The sequence below is a fragment of the Podarcis raffonei genome, chromosome 5 (assembly GCF_027172205.1).
Source record: "Podarcis raffonei isolate rPodRaf1 chromosome 5, rPodRaf1.pri, whole genome shotgun sequence".
Classification (NCBI taxonomy): domain Eukaryota; kingdom Metazoa; phylum Chordata; class Lepidosauria; order Squamata; family Lacertidae; genus Podarcis; species Podarcis raffonei.
The window spans coordinates 43,015,001-43,027,500 of NC_070606.1; the positions used below are offsets into that span (position 1 = coordinate 43,015,001).

The window sequence follows — 12,500 nt, forward strand, 5'->3', positions numbered from 1 at the left end:
GTGTGTGTTTTTGTTTTGTTTTAAAAAACAACCCACTAAAACAAACATTATTCTACAAAATAATGGAATGTCACACAGAGATCTCAATACAAAAAGTAGAATGCCCAGCAGCTCACTGAGTCACCACTCTGGTGTCTTTTACTGTCAGTCGCCATAATTCTGGATAAGAGCTGGGTGGCGGGGCAGGGTTGGCCCCACTGTAGATGTGGTAATCTTAATTGTATTAGTTTTTAAGGTGCCACAGGACTCCTGGACGGTTTACACTTTCCTGAAACTCATATAGCCATGGCAGTGCATTTGCTGGGGGTGGGACAAGGCAGCAACAAGGTCAAGAGAGCACCAGGTTGGCAGTGGCATTTTCTCCAGGTTTGACGACATTGATTGTCATCTTCTGTTGCGGGGCTGGGGTAAGAATAGTATTTCCAGACCTTAGAATTGAAATAATTTGGCAGTTTTTATTCTCAAACATCCCTGCCGCTGTTTCTCTGAGCATGTGTTTTGTTTATTCCTTCTTTGAACTCACAAAGACCTAAAATAGTTCCTCTGATTAATTTAACCTCCCTCCCAGTTAATATATCCTGCAACCCATATTCTGCTCCAAATTAATTCCACTTCAATTACCCCCATTCATCATTACGCCCCCATCACCTCTAAATAATTTCCTATTAAATTAATATCTCCAAATTAATATCCCATTCATAAGGTGATCTAAGGGCTTTAAAGAAAAACACCCTTCTTTGTAGTCACTTTAAAACCCAAGCCTAAGCAGGTAGTGTGATTACCTGTACTTACGACATTTGTATCACTGCTACCAGCAACAGGAAAACAAAAAGGTAGCCATCATCTCTCTGCAACTCTACTGACCCTTCTCCCCTCTGTCTCTCTGCAACAGCTAGCAGCTCCCATGCTTTATACCACGGCCTCCCCATACGTTCTCCCTCCTCTTCACTATGGCTAGTCGGAGGCATGCAGGAGCCAGCTGCCTATTGGGTTATGACAGCAACAAGAACTTCTACTCTGTAAGAAGGAGAGTAGAGAACCATGTGGGCACCTGGGAACAGGTCTGTGGGCACTGCAAAACCAGAGGAATATCCCCTATCTTGAAAGGATGACTGAGATCATGTATATAAATTGCTTTGAACACTTAAAATTCACTATAAACATGTTAAATATTATCTTGTTTTAGTCCAACTAAGTTCATCAGTACTTCCTGCTGCTTACTTCAGTCCACAGGTAACAATTTAATCAATATCAGATCCAGCATTTGCCTTCACAGCCACATTTTTTCCTTTACCTTCTCTTGCTCACAGCAACTGGAGGCAGAGGGTGATGGGCAAGGGCAGGGGTAGCCAGCATGGTGCCCTCTATATGTTGCTGGACAACAAGTCCCACTAGCGTCAACCAAGGTGGCCTGTGGTCAGTGATGAGGAGTTGTAGCCCAACCTTCTGAAGGCACTGCCACACTGGCTACCATTGGGCTAGGAATCATATTGTTTTAAGCTACTCCTTGCAAACCAAAGAAGAATAGTGGGCAGTGAGTTCTTATTTCTCCCATAGGAAATATGCTGTTGCAAAACACTCAAGGAGGTGGATTTTGAAGCCTGAAGTTGCAATGGAAGAGCTTGTACTTTGAGACTTTGGGTATAGATCTGCAAACTGTGACGTTGGCAAAACAAAACCTTAGCCCAAAATTAATGGGTGCCTTGTTTTACTCTTTACTCCTAATAACCACTCTACCTGAACCCTTGCAAACTAAATCTACCTAACGATGCCCTTCATAATTCGGATCCTATCAATGACTGTCCTTATATTGCCCTCCATGCCAGCTTGGTAATCTTCTTGTGCCCTGCTCAGAGTGAAATGGGAACTACTGAGGGGAGAAACTGGACCTTCACATCAATTACCCTGAGGCTGCGGATTGAACTTCCCACTGAAGTTGCAATTCACCCTTTTTATTGAACTTCTGGAGGGACTGTGAAGCAGATCTCTTCTGTTTGACCTCTGGTTCAGCTGGTTGGTTGATATGCTTTTTCTGCTGTGTTCCTGCCCCTACCCCGTTTTTTAGCTTCATTTTTGTTTGTGCATTGCCTTGAGAAGAGCCAGTGCTGTTTTTCTGGGGTTACTCAAGGGTATGCAGTACCAACACCTCTCGTTGTTGTTGTTAAAAGGTGCGGCACTTACTGTAACAACGTTGTTGTGATGACCAGCACCCATTTTTCTAGGAAAAAAGCACTGTGTAGAACAGCTAACAAATTGTTTTAATAAATAAACAATAATAAATACTAACAGAGATGAATAATTCATTATCATCATTATCATTGTAACAGTTCTACAGCACTTAGCTTAAAATTCTAAGGTTAAGCAATAGGTGAACAGGTAACTAAGAAGAGACTCAACCCTGGATTTGAATGGTATAGTATGGGATAGGGGAAATATATTTACCTTTCCCTTTCTATAATCATAGTGTATGGGAATTTGGGTGGGAAATTGGGATTAGGGGAAGTGTACCTCAGGCTGCACATCCCTAGACCCTAATTTAACTCTTCCTTCCAGGATATTTTAAGCTGTTAGGGGCTCTGCCCCAGGCACAGCTTAAAGAGTCCTTTGAGGGATGATTAATTAGGATCAAAGAAAGTGCTTTTCCTAGAATAAATATCTCCTTCCCCAAGATTATTTTAGCTTAAAATTGGTCTGAACAAAATTTTCAAGTATTGCATTTGTTTTCTCATGACAGCAAGTTCAATTCAGTATCCACCAAACCATATTCCAGTGTAGTTGCTATTATGTGGAATCTAACGTGAACAGTGTGTGTGTGTGTGTGTGTGTGTGTGTGTGTGTGTGTGTGTGTGTACAGACAGTAGATGAGGCAGAGAAGGGTCCTTCCCAAGGTGAATAGGTCAGATTGTAGTACCTGAGAAGGAATTTGATAATAGTTTTCAGATACAGTGAGTGATGCCATGAGGACAGGGGTCACGTGCCTTCTTTGTAAATTTTAGAAAAGGTTAAAAAGAGTGAGCTAAGATATTTAAGCTGGAGGATAGATGCCTATGAACTGGAATGAAGCACTTGGAAGTGGCTGTCTAGATTTATGGTGGCATCTCCATCACTCAGGGTCTTTAAGAGTATGTTGCACAAGCATTAGGTTGGATAAAGCAAATATTTTGATTACATGACACCTTGAAGAGTTGCCATCTACATGTCTAAAGGTGTCTACCGGTGGAGATGTCTGTGGGTAGGATGCCTCTTGTTTCAAGCATCAGGGTACAGTTGGCAAACCCTTGACATTCCTTTTAGCTCTGCATTTTTTCTTAGTCAATTTGAGTCCAAAACCTCAATGTTTTAGGCCACTACTTCTTGATGGAGCTTTATATATACCCGGGAGGGGCTACTGCTGGGTCATTTGGGGTGCGGGACTCACAATGGGATAGCCTTGGATCAGCTGGGAATGCTGGAGCCACTTAATCCAAACTTTCACATCCCAGCAGATATTGGGTTTGCATTGCACTGTAATAGTAAACGTTAACCATATCTGCTCAGAAGTAAGTTCTATTGGTCTTGCTGGGGTATACTACCCAGTATGTGGAGTTAGAATTGCAGTCTTAGCCTAAGAAGAGTTAAATGAAATACATTTCATGTCCCTCCCCTTTCTTTATTGTTTCCTCTGAACTCTTCCAAGCAAAGAGTTGTGCTCTTATACCTTGTGATGTGCCTTGGTGGTTAATAATAATAATAATAATAATAATAATAATAATAATAATAATAATTTATTAATACTATTCTGGTTATTGGAATACTTTTGAAGAAGAGGTAGACTGTGTAATATGTTTTGCCCATGTTAACTGTATCAGAAACAAGGATTCTTCTTAACTGTAGAAAATACCGGGGGGGGGGGAACAGTCTGCAACTCTATTTTCTCACCAGTTATGACTACTGCTAACTACTACTAACAAAAGAAAAGTCTTTTTGTGCATATAAGGTTGGTGAAGGCATACTTTTCAAGCATCGTAGTCCAGGCTTGCCCAGAACCCCATTAAATTGAAGGGCCAGATTTAACTAACCCATTGTGCTAGCAGAAGCCAGCTGAAGGAATCCTACCAGCACAATGAGGCTTTTCTACCCCTTCCCCCAATCCACTCTGCAGGGTCAGAACTGCATGCAGAGAGAGGCGAGGGGATATTGTTCCATCTGGCAAGCAGAAAAGCACACGCTGATGGTACAATCATATTAGTGCAATGTTGAATTTCACCCTGAGTCTTATTGGTGACCTTAGATTTGTAGTGCATCAAATGATATCTCTTGTTTCTCTGGTTTTTTCCCTAGCTGTGTTAAGCCAAGTTCTTGCCCTCCTGCGTGGAGGCTGGGAAGTGGAGGTGCATAGCTATGCTTAAACCTTTATCCATGGGCAAGGAAATGTACAGAATAGTAGGGGAAACTATGTTGCACTGCAGCCTCCAACTACCACTAATACAAATGAAGTCACTGGCCTGCAGGTCAGTGGTGCAGCATACAGGCTGCAAGAGTAATAGGTAAGGGCTCAGGAAGAAAGTGAACTTTACCCACTGATGTGCTTCTTCCCATTACTTGCTACTCATTGGTGGTGCAGATGATGCAGTCTGATACCGATTGCATGGCCCAAAGACCTCTGTTTTGCCCATGGCTATAAGTAGCTGTTGGATATCAGTAGACCATGTGTAAGGTGTTTAGGTTGCTGGATGCTTCAGAGTGATTACATGAGGCTGTGCTCTGGATGTCATGTTCTGAGCCTCTCCTTGCATGGGACTTCCTGCCATGATAGTATTCAGCCTGTTGCACATCCCCAGTTGCCAGTGGGTTTGCATACACACCATTGGCATAATTAAGATTATAGCAGGAGGTCTCTGCCAACCATATATGCCACTTACAGAATTACTGTTTGAAATAATTGCGTGAATGAGGGGTGTAATCTTCGAGGGAGGAGATTAATCTTTGGAGGGCTGAATTTCTAAAAATAAAATGGTATTCCTACCTTAAATATGCAAGGTGGCCACGGTTTTCTTTTCAGCTTTTCAACAAGAGACATTACTGACACTTCAAGGGCTGACCCAAATTTCCAGCGTAGAGTGCCTCTGGAAGCAATGCTACCTTGTGACACAGTAATGTTCCCAAGGACATTCCATTCCAAGAATGCAGCCAGGGTGCTGCTTGAAGTTATGGCAGGGGTTTATTCTTATTTGTTGTTAAAGAAGAAAAAAAGAAAAGGGTGGGAGACTTTGCTCACCTCTTATATATAAGAGCTTCCTATATGGCATGGCTGAAATGCCCAGTTCGTGTCTTCAATTTTTATCTTTTGATGTACTAAACACTTAAAAGCTGAAACAGAAAAGGTGCAACTGATGAAAACTTTTAAACTGTACAACCTGCTATTTATTTCATGGTGTTTTGTGGACCTTGGTGTCCCGCCCTGACCATGAGTGGGGTATAGAGACATGATGATGGATGCCAGTCAAGTTGTATGTAGGGAGAAGCTAGGGTTGCAGTACCTTGGATAGCTCCAAGCACATAACTTACTTCACCAACACCTGCAACTCAATGGAGACCTAATACCCATTTCAAGCGCCATCCCCTGCCCAAAGAGTGTAGAAAGGGGTAGTCCTTGTGGCTAGGGACCAGCATTGTGTCACCCTTCCATCAGCTCCTGCCTTGCGAGTTGCCTGTGCAGGTAAGCAGGCACTGAGAAGCATGGGACTCCTGGTGTAAAGAGGACTGGATCTTCAGGGGAATCTGGCTCACAGGGTGCTGCCTCTAGGAGATCCAATTCTGAGGCCTCTGCTTCAAGGAGCTCCTAGATGACAGGCTTAGACTCAGTGCTGGGGCATCTCCCTGGCCTACCAGGGGTCTGTGTGGAGAGGGTAACAACATTCAGATTTTTGGGCATTGAATTACAAGAGGATCTGTCCTGGAGTGTCAACACAAGGGGGCTTGTGAAGAAGGCGCAGCAGAGACTGTACTTTTTGAGAATTCTAAGGAAAAACCATCTCCCGCAGAAACTGCTGCTTGCCTTCTATCACTGTGCCATTGAGAGCGTGCTCACTTATGGCTTATGTGTGTGGTACGGAAGCTGTACTACCCAGGACAGGATGGGGTTGTGCAGAGTTGTTAAGGCAGCAGAGAGCATTGTTGGCTGCCCACTCTCCACCTTAGAGCAGATTTATGCCACAAGGTGCCATAGGAAGGCACTGGACATAGTAAAAGATCCATCGCATCCTGGTCACTGTCTCTTCGAGCTCCTGCCGTCGGGACGGAGATACAGGACGATGAAGACAAGAACGAGCCGTCTTAAGAACAGCTTCTTCTCCAGAGCGATCTCAGCCCTGAATGGGAAGCCTGGACTTTGAAAGTCATCTAATCTTCCTTGCTGTACTATATTGTATTGTTTTAATTAGTGTTTTTATGGAGCAGTCAAGTAATTTCGTTGTCCCTGAGAGGGGGCAATGACAATAAAGATATTATTATTATTATTATTATTAGTATCTCCTTGGCTGGCACCACTGATTTTCATGATCCAATTTGTTTTTCTTCCTCCTTTGTGTCAAAATCAGTACTGCTGCTCAGGGTCAGGGTCATGACTCATGACAATTGAGCCTTCTCCACCAAGGATACTGGACTGAATAGCTATCAAGGGTTCTTCACCCTTTAAAAAACAGTGAGCAGCTATACTATTAGGCAAAGTCTAAATGTTGTTGGAATAAGATAAGATTATCTTTCCCACGTGCTTTCAAGTGTAAAGTTGGAAAAAATATACAAGGGTTTTTAAACCTCAATATATAGGAAATTATAAATTGTAAGTCATTATAGCAGTTATTGGGGGGGCATGCATTAGTCACACATTTGATTTCCATGTCTTTGTATTAAATAGCATCCTGGTCCTACACATAGTTATTTGAAAGTAACTTCTGCTGAGTTCAATGGGATTATTTCCAAATAAATAGGCATGGGATTTCAGATTGAGACTGCAATCCTAAACATTCTTACTAGGGAGTAAATGCTATTGAACACAGTGGAACTTACTTCTGTGTAATCATGCATAAGAGCACACTATAAATGTGGCCGATTGATCTGCACTGTTCACTTAAGTATCTGGCCCAAAATATCTATTCTCTTCTCAAGACTGGAAGATGCGATTGTTCAAGGGCATGCTGCTGTTGGTATGAGCTTCAGTTTATAGATGAAATAAATAAAACAAGAAAAATGGCATTCTGTTTTTGGCAACACTCCACTTGTAATTTTTGGTATAGAATCTGCTGCATACTTTCAAATCCGTCCTGTATCTTTGACATCCCTAACAAATTTTAATTTTGTATTTTTGTAGATTTTTTCTAAAGTTTTTCCTCAAGTGCAATCAGAACTGTTTGAAGAATGCAGGCAACCCACGAGATATGCGAAGATTCCAGGTACAGATTTCAAAAAGAGCTAAGGCTTTCAAGTACTTGCGCAGAAGAAGCATTATGCAGTTGATTTAAGGAGACTCTATCATTTCTCTCTAATTGTTACGAACATTTGCCAAATTTAATTGCATGTTGTATTTTCAGTTCTTTGTGACCTCTGCAAGTCAGATCTCCCAACCTTCCAGACCACTCAGTAAAGCAACAGGAATGCCTGCCTCTCTCATTTCCATTGTCACAGTAGCTGCCCCTCTTCTGGTTATCTGAGTAGACCTAATTTGAGATGTCCCACCACCACCAAGAACACGTGTAGTAATCCCAAAGGGCAGGGCAGTACCTCTTGCTGGCCAATAGTTCAGGTTTTAAGCTCTGATGTGCACAGAGACAATTTGTATATGTTTTGCACAGATTAACCACCAAGAACTTGAAAACATCTAAGGATTATTTCAAAAAAATTCCTTATGTAGTGGAGTAGTTATACTGTTCAGAAAAGTTTTGTTACATGCCAAATACCATTGTTTTACTTTGTTGGGGTGGGGTGGGGCAGCTAATGTTCATGGAACTTATTGGGTTTTGGCTCAATCTTTATGGTTTTCATGATATAAAAGTCAATTTTCTTAATAACAGTTATTTTCTATTTGTCTCTTGTTGCAGTTTTATAAAAAAAAACTACTGTAGGTAACTCAAAACCAATATAGAAATCTTTCTGTTTTAACAGATTGTTGTTGTTTTAACTGGGAATAGTTATGGAGCAATATAACATTTTAGATTAGAAACATTTCAGTCCGAGAGATGGTTCTGAGAAGAGTAACTTACTATTAAAGTAATTAAGGTGGGCTTCTTTGCATAGCCAACCCAATCAAGTGATGCTAGCCAAGTTGAAGAGAGAAAAACAACTCTTCAGAACAATTGCACCAAGCTTCAATTTTTCATGCAGCTCAGGTTCATGTGGATTGATAATATTGATCTATCTGAACAGAGCATAAAGTAAAACCTGCAATGAGTGGAAATGTCCCTCATGTCTCACCAGTGACTAAATGAAGCATCAGCCATGAATAGTTTTGTGGTTGGCAATGTAGCCAGTAGGAAGTCACTGGGAAGACTTCCCTGGGTTTCCTTAACTAAGCTACCTACTTCTTAGAAGAGTTAAGTGGATTTAACAGTATGTCAGGTCTTGAACAATATTTTCAACTTGTTTTACTATCTCAGCACTTTTCTTTAGGTGCGCTGCAGGAATGAGCCAATAAAACAAAGGAGAGAGCATATGTACTTTTGCTGAACTATAGAATTTTCCTTTTGTGATTACTGACCTATATATCAGTGACGGAACAAAACGTGTTTTATATATTAAATACAATTTTATCTGTTTTTGGAAAACATACTGTGGCCTAGCAACGGGAGGGAGGAACCCCAGCTTCCCTTAGAATTGCTCTTTAATGTGCTTTACGATACCCTGTTTCTAAAAGCATTATATGTACATAGGACTGGGGGATGTCAGTCACCTCTATAATTCATTAAAAGTGAAAAGCAACTAGCCTAGTAATGTGACTGCAGGGACTGGAATTTGGGATACTGGAGGCAAAGTCCAACTTTATGAATCTCCCATAATGGATGTCCTGGAGAAGCAATACAGCCTGACTCTTCGGAGAAAACAGTGCAGGCTGCAGAATCACAGACTTCTAGAGAAACACCCTCAGGCTTCTCTCAAGGGGAACACAGATGGCTGGCTCAGAGGAGGCAGAATATACAGGAGAAGGTGCTGTAATAGCTGATAGCTAATTACAGCATGTGGAAAAAAACAGGATCAAAGGTGATCTAAAACATAGAAAATAGGAAAGAATTTACATCTGATGCCTCGGACCCACTGGGAAAGGAAAAGTGTCCTGTGTTTTCATGTATAGTAAGTTGTTGTAGGATACACCTTTTTCCATTTCTCCCCTCCCAACAGAAATTAAAAGGTTGGTCCTTTTAATATGCTGTAGCACCGTTCCCTGTTGTTCTTAAACTAAAAGTAAAAGGTTGTATTGAATTGTTTCACTGCTGATGGAAGGCTCTTTGATTCAGTAAAGGCTTCCACAAGCTGAAACGGGATTCACAAATTCTTCCTTTCTCCTGATGTCCCCTTCAACATCTATCATGATTTTTGCTGATTACCCTCTCCCTTTGGAGTCCCTTGCACCCCCTCATCATCAAATATCATCTCCCCCTTTCTGCTAACAAAAACCTCTGCTGGATCAAATTGCTTTCCATCAATGGAGGGACACAACTGGATACAACCAAAAATGTAGAGCAATTGCTCCACTGGGAAGGGCAGGACAAACATGAGTAACAGTACAAGAGTGGTTTAAATAAAGTTAGAGAATCTGAACCTTTCATAATAAATTTATAAATTTGGCTGCCAAATCTGGCCATATTGTATTATGGTAATAAACACTGCCTATGCAAGTAACTTACATATGTACCTCAAAATACAATAAGTAAAGACTTTTCATCCATTGATAATTACAGAAGCACTTCTAGAATGCAACTCACAATTCTACGGGGTAGAATTTCTTAATGCCAAGGATGTGCATTTTTGTAACTGTTCCTTAAAAAAAACTTACTAAGTCTGACATCTCTTCTATGGCAAGACTCTAAACTTGGAAATAAGTACAGAAAGCTTTCAGTTAAAAATAAAGGAATTTTCATTGGCAAAGCAGGGTCAGTGAGTGTCTGACTAAACTTGAGAATGGATACTTTTCATGAATTGAAAGCACTTTTAGTATTCATATTAAACTTGGTCTTTTCAGATGCAAAAAAGTTCATTATCAGACATTAAATGTAATTGTGAAAGTGACCTAGAGATCATTTCTGGAGAGAAAATGGAGAGTTACATATAGTTACTGATTTATTAAGCAAAATATTTTTCCCCCTCTGACTTGGAGTGCTCACAATTCTTCATTTGAAGACAGTCTCAAGTGTACAAATTTTAATTGGATAAACTATCTAATCAATATATCAACAGATCAATCAAAACAGTAGCTTTTAAAATGAGTGGTTAGAGGGGTGTTTCTGAAACAAATGGCTAGAAGAATATTTTCCCTGAATTGAATTCATTTGTTAGCATAATAGGAGATTAAACTCTAATTAGTGCAGCGGGTGTTGAGGAGGAGGGAAAAAACTGTGAGCTAAAAAATCTCCACTGATAGCCAAAAAGGAGTGAATGCATCTATGAATAAATCTATGTACAGAGAAAAGGAACAGATTATATGTTTCCACTTTGTTGTTTAAACTTATTGTAGCAGCTGCACTACATTTTCTGACTACATGCTTCAAAAAAGAAATGTGCTTCTTTTCTTTTTCTCCCCCAGGTTGTTGTATCAACAACAGTCAATGTGGACGGCCATGTTCTGGCTGTCTCAGACAACATGTTTGTACACAACAACTCCAAACATGGAAGGCGGGCTCGCCGCCTTGACCCCTCAGAAGGTACGGCCCCTTCTTATCTGGAAAATGGTAGGCACACATTTACATGTCGTTTTTTATTTGCAATGCTTTTTTTGCACCATATTTTGTGTTGCTACACGACTACATTTTACTTTTTACATTATATACTTCTCTTCTTGATCATCCTATTAAAATACAGCACATTAGCATTTCTGATTGCACATCAAGGAGAAGATTGTCTCTCCTGCATTTGCTTCCAACTTTATTTCCTTTCTTTAACATGTAACATACAGCCATTCTTCTCGTTCTTTTCTGTTTATTTGCTTACAGCTTTTTCTTGCTGTTTCAGTTCGATTTGCTTTTACTTTGGCTTGTCATAATCTTCAGTCCAGAAATACATTCACAGATTGTGTATGTAAGTTTAAATGGGTCCTAAAAACATGACCAAATCTGTAAAGAATTTACTATGTGAGGTCAATTTCCTGTTCCTGGGTCCTACTGCAACAGATTAAGGCACTACTGAGGTCTTGAATAAGGAAAAATGTTGTGCTTTCTTTCAATCAGATTCAGAAAAACCACCAGCCTCTATATGTTACATATGAAAGCATGTAATGAACTATATCTATTTAGCATCTACTTAAGGCCAAATGTCAAACCCAGCTACACACATGAAAGAATGATTGATGCTCTCCATCTCTGTTTATGTGCCACTATAAATGTATACAGTAATGGATACATTTCTAACAATGTAAAGCAACTTCAGAGCATATTTATTAATGCATTTATTTGCCACTTTCCCAAAACACATGCAGCCCTCAAAGTAGCTGACAGGCTTTAAAAATGACATGATAATAAGTACATTAGAATAGATAACAACAATACAGTACATAAAATCCTACTAAAACCTAAAAAGCAACCAAGACAGGGATAATCAAATGCTTGCATGAAAACAGCTATGTTTATAGGCCTTCAAAAAACTGAAAGAGAAAGGGCAAAGTGAGCTACACAGAATGGGAATTCCAGAACATAGGAATTGCAATCCATATCTTCTTCATAGTGAAATACAAATTCAAAACTGATTCTGAAAATGCCTGTTAAGGGAGAACCTTGATGTGGGAACTACTCGTTTAAGAAAACTGCTTGTGGAATGAATTAATATCTGTCAAAAGCAATAGCTACCTGAAACAGATTAAGATACTTGGATCTTGACCTAAATCACTGGACTAAACCTTAATAATTTTTTTAGAATGCAATTGTTAAAATGGAAGCGTAAGACAAAACAAAAACCATCCTCCAATCAGCCTCAGGTTGGGTTCCTTAAGTACAGTCATACCTCTAAGTGATTTACATACATGCAATTTGTAGCTACTGTCTAGCCTGCTTAAATACATTATCTGAGCAATTTCATAGCTGCAGAAAAAAATAACTGATTCCATATGGCTGGGATCCATGTTACAGATGTAACAAGTGCAATGTGTGCCCCACTGAGTTGCATGATTATTTTCCATGCCTGTACCATACCTCCAGTGGGGCTGCTGGCATAGGAAAACATATGCTATGGGTGATTCACATGATTAGTCCTTTTATATGGCACCACTATGACATGAAGCACAACTATCTTGAAGGAGGCATCCATATCACATAGGTAATAAG

General features: G+C 40.2%; 1 protein-coding gene across 18 annotated transcripts in view; it reads left to right on the forward strand.

Moving 5' to 3' along the window:
- EBF3 (EBF transcription factor 3) overlaps positions 1-12,500 on the forward strand; it is a 166,734-nt gene that overhangs the window by 100,678 nt on the left and 53,556 nt on the right. For 12 of the 18 annotated variants that reach the window (XR_008330583.1, XM_053388865.1, XM_053388866.1 and 9 more), the window contains 2 exons: positions 7,349-7,430; positions 10,772-10,916. Coding sequence is in view for 17 of the 18 variants with exons in the window: in XM_053388865.1 (XP_053244840.1) it covers positions 7,349-7,430; positions 10,772-10,916 (227 nt within the window). In the remaining variant the exon portion in view is untranslated. The remainder of the gene's footprint in view (positions 1-7,348; positions 7,431-10,771; positions 10,917-12,500) is intronic. The other 6 variants (XM_053388869.1, XM_053388870.1, XM_053388867.1 and 3 more) reach the window with 1 other exon arrangement.